Source organism: Lepidothrix coronata, unplaced genomic scaffold, assembly GCF_001604755.1.
Source record: "Lepidothrix coronata isolate B3197 unplaced genomic scaffold, Lepidothrix_coronata-1.0 Scaffold109, whole genome shotgun sequence".
NCBI lineage: Eukaryota > Metazoa > Chordata > Aves > Passeriformes > Pipridae > Lepidothrix > Lepidothrix coronata.
The window spans coordinates 2,091,975-2,112,546 of record NW_016690289.1 but is presented as its reverse complement, the minus strand read 5'-3'; the positions used below and the strand labels follow the sequence as shown (position 1 = coordinate 2,112,546).

Here is a 20,572-nt window from a genome sequence, read left to right as displayed (position 1 = left end):
GTGTTGGTCTAGCACCAATATAACATCAATAGATACAAAGGGTATTTTCCTAGGCATTGAAGAAGCCAGTAAATGTTGCAGAAAAAATACAGAAATCAGAAAGATGGCTGAAACCTGCCAACTCCATTCATTCAGAGAGTGGTTCTTCTCACACATCTCTCTCTTCTTATATTTTAGTATCCCAAGTAGTCCATTCCTAATATACAGATTCAAAGACACACCTCTCAGGCATTTTTTCCTTTGGTTTCATAACTTCTGTTTTCCCTTAACTAGCAGTCCTGTAACTACAAGTGAAATGCTATGTGCCCACACCAGTTATGTTACTTAGCTATCACAGAATCATAGAATCACAGAATCAGCTGGGTTGGAAGGGACCTCTGAGATCATCAAGACCAACCCCTGATCCACCACTGCCACGGTTACTAGACCATGGCTATCACATACTGTAAACTGCATTGCAAATATATTTCCACATGTACTTTCTAATATTTACTAATGACTCCCAACAGATCATTGTGGTGAGTATGAACTACAGCTTGTCAGAATATTTTTCAATATATGTCAGTTCATAAAGGCTAAGATATGTCTTGGATATGCACTGATTAATGATATGTTTTCCACAAAGTTGAAGAAGGAGTCTGGCATTGAAAATCTTACTAAATCTCATATTAAAAATCTGACACATATAGAAACAATAAATATTTCTATATAGTTGTATTTCCCACATATTTTTTTACAGCAAAAGGAATTGGTTTTGTTCAGTGAACCCTGTGACACTCTCTTTGGCTACATCAAAAGATGGAACTGAAACAAAATGACAGAGTAGGTCTCTGGCCCCAAAAAGCCTTAGCATAGTAACTTAGAACCAGAAGGATATCACTAAAAATTAAATATGATAAAGAACAAGAAAGGTCTAAAAGGCAGGATCAGGCTAAATTCAAGCTACTTTCCTAAATATTGACTGAATCAGATTCTTAAAACAACATGTTTTTAATCAACTCCCAGCACGTAGCTCTGATAATGAGTCCCAATTATTTGCTTTTACAGTTGCATATACAAAAACTACATCCAGTAATCTCTTAGTCTGTGAAATTAAGAAGTGCCAGAATTTTAACTGTGCTATTTCAATTGCTTTAATTTACAACATTGTGTATAAATGTCATGATAAAAAATAACATTTTAAACTAAATCATACACATAATATGAATGCTAAGGAAACCAGATCTGTCATCAGAATAACTCATACTATTTAGTCCGTCAACAAACCAGTGATAAAGATCCCACCTTCACAATACAATGATGGTTTGTTGTTCCAAGTAAAGAATGCAACAATTTTAGTTAATTCTCCAGTGTACTGAATAAAGGAAGAGCTGGTACCATTACTTTTATTAAACCATTAAAATGCCAGAACAAAATACTCTCTGTAAAAAGCACAACATTATTTTCTTTAACTTCATGAAAAGAATGGAAACAAATTTTTTTCAATTAAAATTCAATAAATTCTAATTCATTGGAACAAAAAACATACACATGTGCTTTCTTAGAAAAACAGGAGGAATGCAATATGTAATATAATACATCTTAATCTCTACATCCTCATAGCTACAAACTATTTGGAACTCATTCTAAGTTGCGACACTAATGGAAAAAATCTCAATTCAAATAAATAAAAAAAGTCAGATAAGTTATTAAATGTCTTAGGTTTTTACGGAAAACATCATCCAAGTGTTCTTTGCTTTGTTCCAACTGTTCCTCAGCACTTCACCCCAATACTCAAGATGACAACCATATGCATGAAAAGACTGTCTTGGTGAAGCAAGGAACTCATGGTGCAGCTCCAATGCAAAAAGACTGTGTGTATGAGGTGTAAGCAGGGACAAGGTGAGGAAGGAGGAATTTAGAAAGACCACATGGGCATGTAGGGACACGGTTAAACAAAGCACAAAGGGAGTTCAGACTTGCATGAAATGTCAAGGGCAACAAGAGCAGCTTCTACTGCTCGAATAGCAATGAGAAGTTGAGCAGGAAAATATAAGCCTGTTGTTGCATTGGGCAGGCAACCTGGTGCCAGCAGACACAGATGATGCTGAGGGACTCAATACCACCAACAAGGTACTAAAGGTATCTGTTGTTTAGTAAAAGGGGTTCAAGAACTACCAACAGGAGATGCAGCCTGAGTCAGGGATGACTTGCAAGATCTTGGTCTATACAAATGCATGCAGTCAGACAAGCTGCATCCAAGATAACACCAAGATAACCAGCCACTTTTCATCTCTGAGAAGTCACAGAGACAAAGGAAGGTTTTAAGTAACCGCAGGGAAACAAATATGAGAACTAAAGACCAGTCTATCTCACTGAAGTTCCTGGAAAAGTTATGGAGTTAGTTCTCTTGGAATGCATTTTTCTGGACATATGGACGAGAAAAAGGTGACTGAGAACTGCATGAACTTGTCAAAGATAAATCATTCTTGACCAACTTACTTGTCTTCTATAATAAAATGACTGTTTTCAATGATGAGGGAATGGTGGAGGATGTAATTTATCTCAGCATTGTCTTACTGCAAATTAGGAAGTTATGGTCTGTCTCTTCAGGTGGGAAACAAGAGGGCTAAAAAGCCAGTTGGATGATCCAAAACAGAGAGTAAATATTTAATACCCCTTACTCCACCTGAGCCAGTAACAAGTGGAATATCACAAGGGTTGATCACAGGACGTGTCCTGTTTTAACACCTTAATCAACAACCAAGGGGAGGCATCAGAATGCAGTTTGCAATGGTTGCAGATAACACCAAATTCAGAGAACCTTTTGGTAAGCTTGAGGCCAGAGCTGCCACCCAGAGAGACCTAGACAAGGTGGAAGAAGGGGGCAAGAGCAACTTCATGGGATTAAGTCTACACATGCAGAATCCTGCACCTGGAAAGGAGTAACTCCATGCAACAGTACAGGCTGGTTTTAATCACAAAGGATAATGAGTCACCTATCTTTAAATGATATTTTCAGTCCCAAATTCTGAATAAAGTTTTTCTGCGCTTACTCCTTACCTTTGTATGCAATAATTGGGTGCTCAGCTCTGTGGCAGTGCATATCTTCTGTTGTTGTTGGCTCCAGTATTCCTAATACCCCAAGTCCTGCCAACAGCAGTGAGAAGAGGCAGCTTCCTTTCATGGTGGTCATGCTGTCCTCCACAGCAGTCACTTCTTTTAACTGTCTACTCTTCTGGTATTCATGTGGGAAAAGCACCTGGAGAATTCAAAGAAATTTACTTAAGTACAAGAGCCAACCACATGAAAAATTAGACAATTCGTGATCTTTAAAACAAAACAATGTTGCTTTCTTTCTGTCTCTGTAGTATTTGACTACTCAAAAGCATGCTATCAGCTGGTCCTCTAATTACTTCATAGACCTATCATGAGTTACCTAATTTAGCAATATGGATTTCTTTTCTCACCCAATGGGATTAAAAAACTGTATATATAAGGGCATAAAGCTCTTATTCTAATGTTTTGATAGTCCATTTTCTGCAAGATGACATTTCAACGTATTATGCACTATTCTGATACAAAATCAACCAGTTTATGTGGGCTATAGCATAGCTAATCGATATTCCTAACTTAAATATCATACAAATACATTACTAGCAGCTAGTTCTAATTCATGTTTCTGTAAGATTACATATATGATTCAGGAAGCAAAACAAAGGTCTGATACCACATCACAGACTCTCAAAGGCTGTTTTTCTTGCACACAATACAGCAGCAAGTATTCCAACACCAAGGAATACGGTACTTTCATGATGAAAAAAAGCCAAAAACTTTATTTATTTTAATTTTTAGTCTCAGAAATATCCATAAATGTGTGAATATAGTGGAAAAAAATTAAACAAGAATAAAATGAAACATTTATATTGGAAGCCCAGCTTTCTCTATCTCTCTGGCTGCAAATGAAGCCCCATGGTCTTTATGTAACTAGGCTTTCACATCCCAGTCAAGTTTCAAAAAAACAGCTCTACTGTAGAACTTTTGCATCTACTACTACAAAAAGATAATCTTGTTTCTGCAGAAAGAAAGAAAAGGACTCTTAACCAAAATATTAAATATCTACATATTTACAGATATCTTGGTTTCCATTACAAAAAGGATACTGACTTTCATGGGACTAAGATGCAAATGTTGACAAGTCTGATGCCTTGTATCCTTCATGTATCCAGAAAACTTCTCCTCACCTGCCCCGTGTAAAAAGAACTCAGTGTAGCAGAAACAAAGATTCCTTCACAACAATACCTTTCCTCAGCCTCTAAATCCAAAGAGAGGCCAAAGAGGTTTTTTTCTTTCCTAGCTGAACCTCTCCTCTCAGTGCATGCATCTCATATGGCAAAAATGGAGGCAGGATACACTCCTTTCTCTCAACCAGTATATCCAAAGACAAGGTCAGTCTTTTAAGGAGAGACAAGGAAGGATGTAAAAGAACTTCTGATAATATATCTCAGTTCAAGTTTCTCTCTACCTTGACTTCTAGATGTTTAATTGTTTTCCACTATTTTATTAAGTCTATTAATGATTTTAGATGTATGAATTTAAATATATTAAGCACATGGTGGGTAACTGCAAGGAGAAGCTTACTTGCAACTACTCAGAGGAGAGTTTTCAGAGACCCTGATAGACAAGAGAACAGTAAATCGAGGTAGCAGGTAGAAACCTCATCACTTCACTACACTACTGTATGCATGGAAGGAGAAAGAATTCTGGAGACTGCACCTAAAATAATGCTAGAGTAAAAAATTAAAAGTAACTTTTAAAAAAATCCCCAAACAAATCAAGCAAAATCAACCAACCAAAATCAAACAGCTCCCAAGAACCAAAAACCCCACGCAACCCCAACCTCCCCAAAAAATATAAAAAACCCCCCACAAACAAAACACAGACTGTCAACATATACCCACAGCATCAACAGATGAACAGACACCTTAGAAAAGACTTCAAAACCAAATCTTTTTCCATAGAACTTGTAAGGGTTAGATTTCTCCCTTTTGCACATGCTTGAGTAAGAACTGCTACACAAGTTCCATCTGTGCCCACGATAACAGCTGTTAAGAGTGAGCCCCAGGAGGTTGCACCTGAACTTCGTACCAAAACAGAGCTGAAACACTGTAACAAGTCAGAAGTCCTGAGGCAGGCAAAGCAATCTTTCAGCCCTTCTCCTTACTGAAAGTGCAGCTATTGTGCAAAAAGTGATAGCTAGCCTGGAGCATAAGACATGAAAAGACAAAGGCAAGAGAATCCTAAACATGAAAAGTTTAGGCTGGTTTCCTTGATTTCTGTAGAATTTCCATATGCAAACATCTCTCAACCATGAAACATAATGGTCAAGTCAAAACTCTTCAAGGCATATCCAAATAGTGATGCTGACCAACTTTTTAACTATAGCAAAACATTTAGGAAACAGCACATTGACCTATTATTTGAATAGTTTTTCTAGCAGAGACCTTTAATCAGACTTCTGACAAATTGTATTTTACAAGTCTGTAAAACAATCTGAGGATGCAAAATGAAAGTGGAATAAACAGTATTATAAGATGCAATTTATTTCAATATATTATTTTACTCCTGTATGTAAAGGGTCTTATGCACTTATTCTCTCCCTCATTCCCTTTGTTTTGGTCCAGCTTGCCTAGAAGAAATATAAAGATGAATGAGACCCTTTAGGCAAAGGTATTATATTTTACAAATGTACCATTTGGTTTCTCCATCAACAGTATTTGATGAGAAAAAAATCCTGTAATTCGCGATTTTCTATTTTAGGTGAGCCAAATCCCCCCCTACTTTAAAGAGAAAAAGTGTGAACAGCTACGCATACGAGGCAGGTAACCGCTTCTGCTAAATCCAAGCAGATTCATTTTAGACTACTCCCTCCAGGCACCGAAGTCATATATTTAAAATTAAATACTCAGGATGTCCATATTTCTACATCATTTAAAATACACTGTGTTGGAAGTACAATTTACCTTTGAATTATAAACTATGTTTTCTTTTGTTCAATCAAAATAAGCTGCTGTATAAAAGAGAGAGCTGCCACACTAACTGCACCTGTCCAGGAGTAAAGTTTCTTTCAAATAATTAACTTTGCTGATTCTGTAAGCGTCAGTTTAACTGCACTTTCATTGAAAGATGAAGTGACGCTGTCAATATAAGTATACAAAAAGCAGAGTTTGGCATGGTTAAAAGATGCCAGTTTCAGGACTGGTTCTGGGTACATGCACCCAGAAGCAGGTCTGGGGTTTCTTTATGTGCACACTAGTGTCTACTCTCACAGACACTGCTCATGTAATTTGCTGTGGGAGATTCATTCCATTTTCCCTGGGCACTTTGCTCCACTTCTTGGTTTGCAAAACAGTAAAAGTTTGATAAAAATTTTCTGTGCTAAGTAACTGCTTCAGATAACATTCACCTTTCTGCACAAGCACAAACTTGAAAAAAAAGTATTTTGCTAGTGAAATAAGACTATATGCTGCATACAGACAAATCAGGGTATCAGCATTCATACAGTCATAAAACTGGAGTACATGAATACCCTGCGATGCAAGCTCAGTGTCTTTTTCTGTATTTTTTCTTGATTTGTTAAAACTAAACTCCTCTAATTCATAAAAAATATTTGAGAGGAAGATTGCTTGAGAAAGGAATATATAAAAAAGACTCTGTCATCACACCTACTAAAAAAAATTGGGTAAATTCTAAGTCAATGTGTATACTCTCAGTTCCTAGTTCTGGCAACACCAGTAGTGACAAGCCCTGGAACCCAGAAGGAAAAAACGATAGAAGCCAGGAGGAGGCATCAAGAAGCCTGTTTCCAAAAAAACCCCCAAGTTGTTTTTATTATAGTGAATCCTGTTTCCTGTCAAATACACAAAACCCCCAAACCTATACCTTTGTAGTAGAATTACTTTGAAATACATTCCTTACTCAGTATAGCTTTAAGAAAACAATTTGCATATCACTCAGATACACAATTAGATTAGATCAATAGCTCAAAGATCACCTCATTAAACATCAAGATGAGACTGGAGGCTATAGATCTTCTTCCATGAAATAATCTAGTTGTACACTATCACGTCTTTTAACCAGACCGAGCAATGCAGACTGTTTACTATGCAGCTGAGTAGCATATTCTAGTTTGTCTTTGCATAAAGTGAGAGTCAGCTTCAATTAACAAACTGCTTACTGAGTTCCTTCATTTTTTTTTTAATATTGTCATTCATTTCTTTAGTGGCATGAATTTTAAGATCTGCAAGAGACAGACAGCCATCAGCTGTCATTGAGTAACACAGTCAAAAATCAATCCATGAATTCAGAGTGACATTCTGCCAAAAGTCTGCTAATATCAGTAGCTGAGGGTGACAACTCAGAAGAATCTGTCATCGAAGCTAGTTCTCCAGCGCTTCTCAGAGCTGAAACTTGTGATTTGCACAAAGGAATCACTGCTTCAAGAACAATAGCCTGAAGCAAGGAGTTTGTAATAGCACCTCAGAACTCAAGTATCACATTGTGGGCTTGACTGCCTCATCAGTGGGGCATAGCCCCAGTGGACCACAGCTGCCTTGAGCAAGCACAGGCCAATCCAGCAGGTCCACACAGAAGAGCACCACAGGTAGCTTAGGGGTAGGAATAAAGGTAGTCAAATCAGCACAGCCTAGGCCCAAGTTCCAGCAAAATTTCAGCACTTTTTTCAAATCCCTTTTTTCTTAGCTATCCATTAGCTCATCGGTCTTTTTGGTATCTTCACAAGACCCAAATTCCTATCTAAAGTTTCCTTCCGCTCATCTGGTTTCCCGGTCCAGTCATTGAGAGCACCTTTCCCCATGTACTGCTTGGGACATCCACTGAACTGTGATCCTCAGACTGGACATCAGAAGTCAGCCTGAGGTAGTGGAAGGAAGGATTCTCCACCTCAGAAGACCTCAGCCAGCAAAGTTTTTCTTTTACAAAATAGTTTTAATGGAAGAACAAAATGGTAATGATTGTTTGCAAATAAAGGTCTGAAAAGTGAAAGAAAAATCAGAGGAAGTTTAACAGACAAAGGAAAGGCATGAAGTGAAGGCAAATGAGCCAGAAGAGCACAGAAGTGTCAGCTAGGGCAAGGAAAAGAAATGGAGAAGGAAGAATTAAGGGATCAACACCCCCCCTCCCGAATTTCATCTTCTCTTTTCTCTCTATACAACACTTGCCTGCTCCTTTTCCAGTTGGTACTATTATTGGCAAACCAAACACATCTTCTTAGGGACCAACAAACTGTCAACACCATGAATATGACATAGAACACAAGCTGTTCTGTAATAGAAATATACTTTCAGGTGCTGTGAGTAACAGCATTTCAGAACAGAGACCATACCACAGGGTCCTATTCATTTTAAAAAATTACATAGCTTTAAAATGGGATTGGGAAGTTATGAAATACTTCGACTCTCCCATTTTGCTGTGTGAAACTCAGAAGCTTCCTGAGCCTGATACTGCAACAATATTCAGGAAAAATCCCACTAGCTGCTTCCTGCAGTCTCACCCTCTTCCCTGAGCCACGTGCTGTCTGCTACTAACAAAGACCAGATGCTGGGCTGGATGCACCTCTCACCAAGCGCAGCCATGTTCCTATTTCCTGCAAAGGTCTGAGCCCTGTACTGCACACCATTGGTAGCTTGTGTTTTTTCTCACTTGTATCACAACACAGTACATACAAGTCTGTATTTAGGCTTCATAAAGCCTAGTGAAAAGTGAATATAGTATCTGACTATAAGAGAGAGAAAATGCATTGCACACCTTCTTACAAAGCACGTACTACAGTGCATGAATTGTGACCATAAAGAGAAACAGCACCCAGAATAGCCATATCCACATTTTGTCTTTAATATTCCTTCACCCATCCAGTAGGAAGGTCTATGATTTGGAAAGATATCTTCCTTCTGGCTATAGCTGAGTAAAAATCCCCAATTTCAACAGAATCATGTAGCCATTAACTGGACTTCCTTACAAACTGTCACAAAACATGGCAAAAATTGCATTTTGGAAGTTTCTCTCAGTTTATCCAGCCATGTTGTTAGTGGCCTTTGCAAATATTCTTTCCAAATATCCCTGGCACGCTGTTGAGAGATATAATACGATATATTAAGCTGTAGACAACAATTTTCTAAGCAACTTGTACTTTCAGAGACCTAGTAACGCTGCCCCTGACTGAAGTTGCTATACTACATATTTCTACACCTCAGTAAATGAAAATTATTGATGAAAATTCTTATTTACCCATTAAAAAGGAATATAGTAATAGTATGCTAGTCCACCTTATTGAAGAAGAGTTCATTAAAAAAAAAAAAAACAAAAAAAAACCCAAAAAACCAGACAGTTCAAGTATTTTTAACACTTATTTTCATCATATTTGTTAGCAAACACAATCTCAGTTTATGGTACTGTGTTTTCCTTTGTTCTAAGCTACATAATTATGTTGATTTCACATAACTAGCTACATTTTTTTAGAAAGGAAATGTGTTTCAGTCTAGAGGGGAACTACTGTAATGACAACATTTCTTAAGCGATCTTCAAACTCACTTTGTTCTTCCCTAGCTTCACTGTTAACCTACTTTTTGTAATCTCCTACTAAAACAGCCTCTGTGCTCCCGGTATAGTGAGAGGGTCACAGAAAAAGTGAATTTTGAAATTTCACCAGTGAGAATTAGGAATCTATGAGTGACAATTAAAAGTAAAGCTGTGATGTCATTTGCATTAACAATGTGCTGAAACTTCACTATACATATAAAAAAAAAATAGAAAGTTTAAAAACATGGTTTGCTTGAACAAAAAGCAGAAGTTCAGGACTGGAAGGAGATCCATGCAACAGAGCAGCAGACAACAGTGCACTGAAATAACCAAGAAAAAAATTAGCTGGGAAGAGAGAAGTTTTATCACCTGAGAGGAGAATGAAGAAGATTAGAGTATGAAAATTTATGTCAAATCTTGAACATGTATTCAAAGTAGTTTTGAGTGAAGGCAAGGTTAATGGAAGCAGGTAAAAAAGAGGCAAGATGAAAGTAATGCAAGCTTAGCTGTTGTATATAAATTGGGAATAGGCAACACAGAAATTGGAGTCATATGTGTTGAATAATTAAGAAAGAAGATCATCACATCACAGATTATTGCTGCAGCCATCTGGACATACTTTCTTATTTGTAAACTGTACTGAAAAACGTGCCAAAATTTGTATATGGATGTAAAGAGAAACCAGAAGGAAGACAGTATTACAGAAACTTCAAAGAGCTGGGTTTAAAAAAAAACTATATTCAACTTAAAACAGTTCCTTATCATTTTGTATATCAATATATAAAAGTACTGGATAGTAACCAGTATTTAGCTTTCATAGAAACTTAATAGAATACATTTTAAATGTGAATCACCAATCAAAAGAACAAAACTGTACTGCTAAAACAAAGCAATTAGTGGATATTCCCCACATTAACACCAGACAAACTTCCAAAATAAAGATTATATTAAGGTAGTTACAACTTTAAAAAAACTGCTGGATGAGCTCCAAACTGTTGTGAAATTACCACTGTGACAGTCTGCCTCTACTGGATGATAAAAGCAAATTTATCCTTCTCATGGTGGGTTCAGCCCTGCAGTTCTTTCATGGGGTTTTAAAGGGCGGTAGGTATTAAACACATTTCAGCAAATGCATGGTGGTCACAGCTTAGACAGTGGAGGAAAACACACTTTTGTATGGCTCCATGGCTCCATTTGCAAATGCATTTCAGACTCCCAACTCCTCTCAACTCCCATCTCATTACCAGCTTTTGATTTGTTTCTTCCCATCAATAACCAACAGTCTCTCTTTACAGCAACAGCTTAAGTGACAGTAAGGTTTAGCAGACTGATATGAAGGAAAGGGAAAGGTGAGGTAGCTCAGAGCTCCCATCCCACATCACTGCTACAGAACACTTCTGTTCTCCCCCTATTTATTTGTATGTACCTTTTCTATCAAGATAAGTATTTAAAACACCCACTTATCTCACCAAGCTTCTGGATTCCTTCCATTAGTTCTTGGACAAGCAATAGATTATCCAACAAAGAATGCTTAGGTGGACTGAACCATCCAATGTCTCTGTACTGATTATACAATATGCTAGAGTATCATAGAATCACAGAATGGTTTGGATTGAAAGGGGCCTTAAAGATTATCTAGCTCCAACCCTGGTCATGGTGTCTATGGGCAGAAACACCTAGCAGGTTTTAGCAGTCTCTAACACTAGAGCAAGTTGCTCAAGGAGTAAGTAGGCTACTACCTCACTTTGTTGCTCTTTATCTCTGCAAAGATTTAGATCTTTTTATACATCAACAAAAGTTTTCCACACACTTATAAAAATTCAACACACAAGTGAAAGCACTGTTTAATGCTTCCTCTAATCCCACGATTAACGCCCCATGATTATAGGCAACAGTGCTCAAAGGGGACTCCACCAATCCACATGACACACTTCCATGTTAGATTTTGCATTTAGATCTCTGATTCAATTCAGAACTGCAGTAGAAAAATCAGACAGCTCTCCCATCTGAAGATGTCCATCAGAAACATAGGAAACCCTGATAAAGCTATCAGAATCCTGGAATAAGAAGTCTGAAGGCAAAATCATTATTTCTGTTAGATATTTCTGAAAATTCATCCACCTTTTGTTAGTTATTCACTAAATCCTGAAGCCAGATACAGATATTTTAAAACTTCTGTGAAAGATCAAGTTAATAAATCCTTTCCTAAAAAAAACAGGTAAAATTAAAAATAATGGAAGGTACAAAGATTTTCAAAGAGCATTTTAGAGCTAAAATATCCAATCCATCAGAGTTTGCAAAAAGAAAAGGCCAAGTTCAAAACTACTACAATGCTTATACTTAAGACTCTGTGTATTCGTAAAGGTTTCACACATATGAGGAACATCCTTGCACATGTCTGACCTTTCTGTCAATACGAACTTGCTCATTTTTTTCTAGATCCTAAAATACAGCATGACCAAGAAAAAAAAATCCTTCTAAAGAGAATAAAACATAATTGTATTTTCTTCCTCCAACATCACTGTTAAAAATTTAAGTTCTATTTTTAAGTCTGTTTAAAAGTAGTAAAACTTGACACAACAGAAATCATATACTATTTGGTGGAATGCACCCAATGAAGCTGTCAAACAACAAATAAGGAGATGTCAAATAACCCAATGTTAAATGAGGAATGAATGGCTTTTGACATATTTGTTTCAATACCCAGAAGCCTCTTGTGGGTTTTCTTCAGAGCATACACTGTGCTGCTCTGTGTATTTGTGTATTATAAATAATAAAATAAATATACTCAATTTTTTCCGAGTCTGAAATATCCTCTTATGTTATTTTACTCAGACTTTCATGTTTTATCTAATTCTTAATGATTATACTCTTTTTAATGATTTCCATTTTTAAGAGCTTTCAGGAAAAAAAATCTATTCCGTTAAGTTATTTCACAAACTAACAATGTTGTGAAAATCCAATTTGCTTGGTGACATCTTTCCCAATGGTTCCTCAGTGGCTGACAGCTTTCATCAGTCAAAGACTAAATTACATGAAGTGTCACTGATGTCTCCATCATATCCAAAATCACTTTAGACTTCTGTAGCTTTGCAGTTGTCATTTTTCATTTATCGCTTTGGAAACTTATAAGCATACAGTATGTATGCACAGATTGCATACACTGAAACATATCTCAGACTGCTCCTTTTGAGGAATCTAAACTTCAGAGACCAAATGTGTCAAAGGCACCTTGAGTTCATAAATAGAAACACATACGATTACATCTTCCCTCAGATTTTTCTAACAATAGAGACACTGATTCAGCTTTTTTGGGTTGTTTAGCTTGTATCAAAATTTTCTAGTAATCACACAGGTGCTTAACAGGAAGCTTCCTGACCATCCCTACATTTTATGCCACACAATACATTTGGTGGTGTCGCAGCAATAGCCTATGGAAAGCCTCCTCCCATCCCACTGCACCAACTCTCCAGTACACCATTAGTTTAGAATGACCTGCAGTCTATAAGGTCCTTATAGCTATATAGCTAGCCCTTAGCTAGTGCTGTCTGAGACCACCAAGATGTATACTCAAAAGCCATATTGTGCTCCTTTCTGTACATCTTCACACTCTCATACATCCAGTTCCTCAAAAAAACCCAAATGCATACATGGCACAGGCAGGGCACCCTCTCCTGGGATGAACAAATAATCAAACCACCAACACACTGACATGCCACAGTTGAACATCATACACTTTGCTGGCAGGACCACATGCCCATTTAGACAACACCCCATGGCAGTAAGCTAAGGCATTGCCACAGGTAGACCTGTATAGATAGCCTCCATTTCACTTTGCTTGCCTGGCCCTTCATCTTCTCCCATATCATGCCTACAATGGTGGTGTTCCAACACCACATCCTGAGCAAAGACCCTAGCTCCCAAGCAATCCAGATCTTCCTAGCAGTTAGTTCTATTGAAGCTTAGTCCAATATCAGTTGATGACAACATGCCTCAACAACCAGATCCATATGCTCACTCATGATTGGCACCATTTTCTCCTTCAAATCATCTCCTCCCCCAAAGAGAAACCAGCCACCAGACGCATTTTTAAGACCACCACAGCTACTGTATATAAGAAGGGTAAAGCCTGAGAGAAGCTGTGCTCATTAGATCACACTGCATCTACTGCTACACACAGATCTCACCCTTTCCACTCTCCCTCCACTGGAGCCCAGCTTCCTTCTCACTTTCCCTCAATACCTTTTAAACAGAGAAACAGAGGTGTCTCAGTCCTAAGCTGAATGCTGGCTAAGTCAGGGTACAAAAATTTGGTATAAGGTATCCCAAGATCCCACTCCTCAGCAGCATGAAGGATGGTGCACTTATTAACCCATCCATGCCTTTAGCTCACCCTGAGCTGCAGAACTGCCAACCAATGCATTCAGGGTAAGCCAGACCAAACTCTTTGCTCATTTCCTTAGGATACAAAAGTTTGGTATACTACACTGAATGTACTGATGTCTGAGGAGATTGGTGGGTTAAAAGACAAGGTCTCTGCTTGACTATGAGTACCCCTGCCCTTTGAGAGCTGCCCTTTGAGAAACAAAGAGACCAGTTCAATTTTAAAAGTCAACAGATCCTGAGGTGCTCCTTTACAGAGTCCTCTAAAACCATCCTCACACTGGCAGCTGAGGCTGCAACTTGACAGATAAGGACAGGACCACTCAGTGCCCATCGTCATGTAGGTTATGTGGTGGAGTCATGGCATGCACGACAGGAGAGTAAATAAGAAAGCTAGGAAAGCTGTACCCAAGATGTTGAGAGTGGTTGTGGAATAGCCCATTCATTCTTGATGTGTTCCAAAATAGGTGACCAGCAATCCCACTGCATGAACACTAGCTTCCACTATGCCCTAAGAAAGGATGGAGCTCAGAGTACAGGAATACATTAACTCCCTACAAATCAAGGCATATTGATACACCCACCTTCCAGTCTCTGTAGACCTATTCCTCTCCTTTTTGAGAACCAAAACTTTCTTTCATCAGCGAGAGAGGGTATTTATTTAAACACCAAGGAAATGCTAAAACACTACCTTTCCTTTCCTGTATTTGTTTTTATTTTTTTGTATCACTGCCTGACAGTGGTACTAAAAATGCTCTTGCAAAGTTAGAATCTCCATCCCTTCCCCTTTTTTTGTAATCCTTTTGCAGTTATATTTTTTCTCCTTTATTTACCAAGTCTCTGCTTTGATGTCATTTGCATATTACTACAGAATGGCATGCTGTTAAATCTACTTCGAGAACAACAGTCCAAGCACAAAGCTGTAGAAAGAATATTAAGGAAAATGACCATTAAAAAAACCCTAAAAAACCAACCAAACAAACAAAGAACTCTTGTAAATGGCCTCTGTTAAAGACACAAAGAAAAACACAAGTACAACAAAAGGTCTTACAAATAAAACCTTCCCTTTAGCTGCGGGTGTGGTGTTGAAAAACTATTAAATCAGAGCAGAAAAGTGTCAGTTTATGTAGCAGTGGTGCAACTAGATACAAGTATCATGCATATGAGAATTGATTGTTAGAATTCAAAATAAAGAACCCAGAAGGAAAATGCTGAGGATGCAAGGCCTTTCCACTGGTAGTCTGTATAATAATGAAATGCAGAATTTGATCTAAAGAGGGGCAAAAAGAAGAGACTGGACACAAAAACACACTAAACAAAGAAACTTGCTCATGTTGTATGCATCTGGCCAAGTTAAAAATTGGGAATTTATGGTTGGGTTAGGAAATGCAGAAGAAATGGGTTAGGAAATGGGTTAGGAAATTGAGAAGACAGATTTAAAATGTGAATGATTCTCAATTTACTAAAGAGTAATAACATTTTCTACATGACGTGTGTGCTCTACCTTAGCGTACTTCATCCCAGAGAGAGAATGGAACTTGCATGCCACTTAAGGGTCCCAAAAGCTCAGTTTGGATACAAGAAAAAATTCCCCTGCATTCATACCTGGCCAAGTCTTTCCTCTGTTACAAATCACTTCACCATGACATTGATGGGACAAGTTGCAGACTGATCTAGCAGAAATTCTATATTGCTAATGTCACCATGATCCATTCTGGTTTTTTTCACTACAGCCTTATCAGTTTCTACAACTAATTATATAACTGTACATAAACACATCTCTTTCACAGGAAAAATCCAGTGCAGAATTCATAGCTCTGTTTTTTTAAAGACATAAACCTGTATTTATACTGTAATAAACACATCATACAGAAAGATGTTGAAAACACAAATTGAAACATGTTGCTCTCACTATGAAAAATCTTTGCAAACCTTCAGTGCTCTGTAAATAATAAATAACTGAAGGTCATCTCATCAGGTTAAACGTGAGTTGTACTGCCAAGATAGAGAGTCTGCTACAGCTAGGCTGTGCTAGCTAGTACATGGATAAACAGGGATTTCAATTTCCAGGGCTGTCAATCTTGCATGTTTTCCAGCACCGGATTCCACCATATTTTATAAAGATGCAATCTGAAGCCAAGTGAAAAATAATTCAAACTTCTTCAGTGGTGTTGCAGAAAGGGCTTCCAGAGCACATAGATTATTCATTCATTAGTGCATACACTGCAAGTATGAAAATCTGTGTCACATGGGAAAAAAAAAATTTATAAATGCACCAAACCTGGATCAACAGAGTCAACTTAATGGATCTCAAAACAGTGCCCTTTTCTATAAATTTTTCAGACATTTTCAATCAAGATGAGAAAAAGGAACCAAGAGACTTCAGGCAAATGAGAGATATCTGGAATATTTAAAGGCAGTTTCTCTGTGGCAAGGAATGTGACCTGGAGGAGGCAGTTGAGCCAGCATGGGAGAAGATGAACCTTAACGCTAACAGAATCTTAAGCACTAAAAAAAAATAAAATAAAATTATAAATCAAAGATCATTTAGTTTCACACCAGGTGTTAAAACCCTGCTTCTAGATGCCATTTATCTCAGAGATTTAACTAGCTTTAATGGGAAGAGTCTCATTTTCTGTAGCAAGAAACAAAGGGTCTTTCCATTAGACAAGTGACCTCATCCATCCCTCTCTGATCCTTCTTCACCCCATATGCAGATTAAAGCACAGCACAATTCATCACTTCAGTACAAAGTTGTTTGCAGCTCAGTGGTCTGTGGTTATGTTACATACCAGGCAGATTGTCTGAAACAAAATGAGGCTCCTTCAACTCTGAAATTGCTATTGCTGCTTTGAAGCAATGCAGGTTCCTTTTAACAAAGAACAACAACTACTACTAATAAGCTTTTCATTGTTATGTTTAATTTGTTAAAATTTCACAAGTCCCCAACAAAGGGAAACCTCCAACCACTACACACAGTGCCACAAGGAACACACCAGATGAGTTAGAAGGGCCAGGAAGAAGGACTTTTCTTCACAAATGGATGAGCTCAAAGAATTAGGTGCGTAGGGAAATGGCTGACCTAAGCAATACTTTAAATTAGTAATGACCTATGTTACATACCTCTTCTTTCCCTTGTAACCGCTCCTATTCTGCAATTCCTTTCCATTTATCTGAAACAACACCCTTGTATCCCCTCTTCCTGAAAGAAAAATACTTTTTCATCAGGACTGTATATCACTATTTGAAATATTCATACCATTTGTGTCTTTGCAAGTTTTGGCCATGTTACGTAGAAATTCTTAGAGTTTCCATTTCAGCTTTTTAGTCTCATTTTTGCTACTATTTTAACAAAATTCATTTTTACCAAGAGCAATTAACCTCTCTAATCTAATGCAAAAAACATTGTTTTCCCCTCCTGTGTTTTTTGATTCCAAGTCCCCTTGGAAAACTTCTCAGAGGAAATACAGATACTGGTTCAGGAAATTTGAATATTCTTTAATACTTGCACAGATCCATCCATCTCAGGTGCATAAACTGATGGAAAACCAAAGACACTGTTTCCTTCATTCCCAGTATCTGCTCCTCTCTAAGCTCCTTAAATTCTGTTAATTCTTCAGAACTTTACTCAGTAGTTTCTCAGCTTGGCTTACTTACCTCTTTTCATTCAATTCCTTCAGATAAATTTACCTATTTTCCACTAATCTTCTCCTATGACCATCTTTCTTCCAGTAGCCTTATCTCTTCTGGCCATTTCAATGGCTATCATTATGAAACCCTGCCACACTTTTAGCCTTTCCCCTTTGATGCCATAATATAACTCCAATCTTTTGCTTCTCAAAAAAATTCACAAACACAGAAGTATCTCCAAAATCAGTACTCTTTTCTTATTGTCTTTCTACTCTCTCTAGGCTTTGCTGTTTCACCTCGCTTATTTCTCCCCTCAAAGGATATTCGCTCTACAACAAAACGGGTGTCACTAGAACTTACATATTGAAAAAAGGTGTTCTGGTAATTCCTTTCTACGTGAAAAGCATTACAGACTGTACAGAGAACACAGTAAGCAAAAACCTGAGATTTTTGGACTAAAAACTGAACTCTCAATGAAACAGCTTGAAAATATTAAAACAAATTTAACCGTAATTTATCAAGTGCCAAAATAAGATTAAAAGAATTTATCTTACAATGAGGGAAAAGTCTCCAAGCACAGTGTGAGACCTCAAATTACATAACAGCTTAGCATTTTTAAAAATACTTTTAGCAACAGAGTTCTCTTCTGGGACTGCACCCTGCAACCTTACTGTTTATAAAATAGCATGTAAGAACCACCATGGTGGGTCAAGCTGGCTGTTTAGCCCAAATGAAATGACAAAACTGGCTCAGGCAAAACATTCAGCCTGACCTACTACTCTGTCTCCAGGAGCAGCCAAGAGCAGATGTCTAAAGAAAGAGTGGAAACTAGCGCAGTCATATACAATATTCTCTTCCACTCTCCCCAAAACCCTGCACACTTTCCACAGTTTGCTGCTCAGTAACTTCCTTACCTAGAGGTAGTGCCTTTATCACTTCTTTCTTTTTTTTTAATTCCTCTTTTTTTTTTTTTCCACCTCTTTATCCAACTTTGTTCAGCGGCTCTGTACACCCATGAAGCACACATAGCATGCTGTGACAGGGAATTTCAGAATTACTTACAATGCAAAAAAACCCCCACTACTTTTTCTAGCTTTAAAACTGTTCCCTGCCTGTTTCACCTCATATCTCTTCTAATACAAAATTAAGTGGCACTGAGTATTCATTTCCCATCCACACACCTCACAGCTTTTATAATTTTATAGACACCTAGCTTTAGCATCTGGCCACTATCTCTTTTCCAGTATGGAGACTCTCATCTAGTTAGTTGTTCCTGTATGAATGATGCTCCATGGATATCTTCTGCATCCTGCTGCCCCTCTTCATTCTTGTTGCCCTTCTCTGAAACTTTTCCAGCTCTACCCCACTTGTTTTGAGATGAGGACACCAGAACAGCACACCATATGCTGGCTAGATGGGATCTCTGGGAGACATCCAGTCTGACCAATCAGTAAAAGCCACAGTAGATCAGGTCAGCTGTAGCACTGTCCAACTAAGACTTGAAAGCTCCCACTGGGAGAGATGCCACCCCCACTCCACCCCCAGGTAACTTTATTCAGCGCTGCACTACCCTCTTTGTGAAAAAGCTTTTCCTAAAATGCCCAATCAGAATATTTAATTTGCAACCTGTGTATGTTAACTTCCCGTTACATAGTTTGACACAACCAAGAACGTTGGCTTCATCATCTTTGTAAGCATCATTCCAGTAGTTGAAGGCTAATATTAACCAGTTCTTAAATATCTTCTTAATCAGGCATTTATACACAGAAATCAATTCTTTCTCAGTATCTCGCCCATATTATCCAATGTCCTTCCTAAAATGCATATGCTAATCAAATTTTTAATTAATCCACAAACAAGAGACCTATTGGTTTCTATGCTCCCTGATTCCTCATGAACACCCCTGAAATATGGCATAAAATTAGACATCTTCAAGTACTCAACTGCTGAGACACTTTAAAGGAAGAAGTTGCATGCCACAGTCTGTAGCTGTTCTATTTCCTTCTACCATTCCTAAAAAAAACCTAGTTAAACTACATCTGGACCTGTTAAATTGAGAACGTGCAATTTGTTCCACAATCTTGCCTACAAATGCTTCCAACTGAGAAAGGTAATCCCATAAGCCTCCCATAAGAAGGATTCCAAAACAGGAACCACCCCATGCTTTTCCATGGTGAGCGCACGCACACAAGAATGACTTAGTTTTCTGCCATTGCTTTATCTCAGATCATTCATTTCATAATGTCGTTATACACAGGCCACACAGACTCTACAGCTGGCTTCCTGCTATTGGTCTGATTGAGAAAAACATTCATTAGTTTTATGTTTAGCCTGATAGGGGAATGTTTTGGTCCTATTTCCTTCTCTGAACACAGACATGACTTTTTTTAAGATGTCATCTTGCTTTTAACAGTCTCCTATACCTTGTCATTTAGCTATACAGGCTTCCTTTTTCCTAGGACATTTTTAGACTGATGGTAAGCCTTTGTGTGGAGCCTCCAAAACAGCATCCTGAAATAGTACCTCTCCCACCTACAAACACGTTACTCTTACAGTTCCCCTTCCAGTTTTTCTTTGAACAAACATCCCCATTTTTAGATAGTTTCCCTTTTTGAGCATAGTTTAGAAGAGGCAAGAAGAGAAGAAAATTTCAGGTTCTTTTTCTTGCATTCCACCCATTTCCATTTCTTCAATTTCCTTAGGTTAGGGAAAAGAGAAAGGCAGAATAACTGTAATGGTCTACAAAGCCATCTCACAAGTCTTCTTGCAGACATCATCTTACAATCTCTCTATGACATCACCATGTACCCACTGAACAAAATAGTCTCTTACCTACCTTTTAGTCACCATCCCTCTGTAATCACCTACGGCCTCTGTTCAGCCTTTGTGCAAAGCCTAGCACAGGGGGGTCCTGGGTCTACTTTGTTGTATGCTCCTAGGAGTTAAGGAAACACAAAAGAGAAACAATAGGTATTGAAGAGAC

General features: G+C 37.9%; 1 protein-coding gene across 3 annotated transcripts in view; it reads right to left on the bottom strand.

The window, feature by feature from the left end:
- The window catches only part of SEMA5A (semaphorin 5A), a 274,990-nt gene that overhangs the window by 237,703 nt on the left and 16,715 nt on the right, over positions 1-20,572 (bottom strand). Inside the window, exons 1-3 of one of the 3 annotated variants that reach the window (XM_017824132.1) lie at positions 20,426-20,519; positions 17,083-17,161; positions 3,043-3,241 (exon numbers count right to left, since the gene is read on the bottom strand). In XM_017824132.1, the coding sequence (XP_017679621.1) occupies positions 3,043-3,175 (133 nt within the window). In that variant the 5' untranslated portion in view covers positions 3,176-3,241; positions 17,083-17,161; positions 20,426-20,519. Of the gene's footprint in view, positions 1-3,042; positions 3,242-17,082; positions 17,162-20,425; positions 20,526-20,572 lie in introns of those variants that run through there. The other 2 variants (XM_017824131.1, XM_017824133.1) reach the window with 2 other exon arrangements.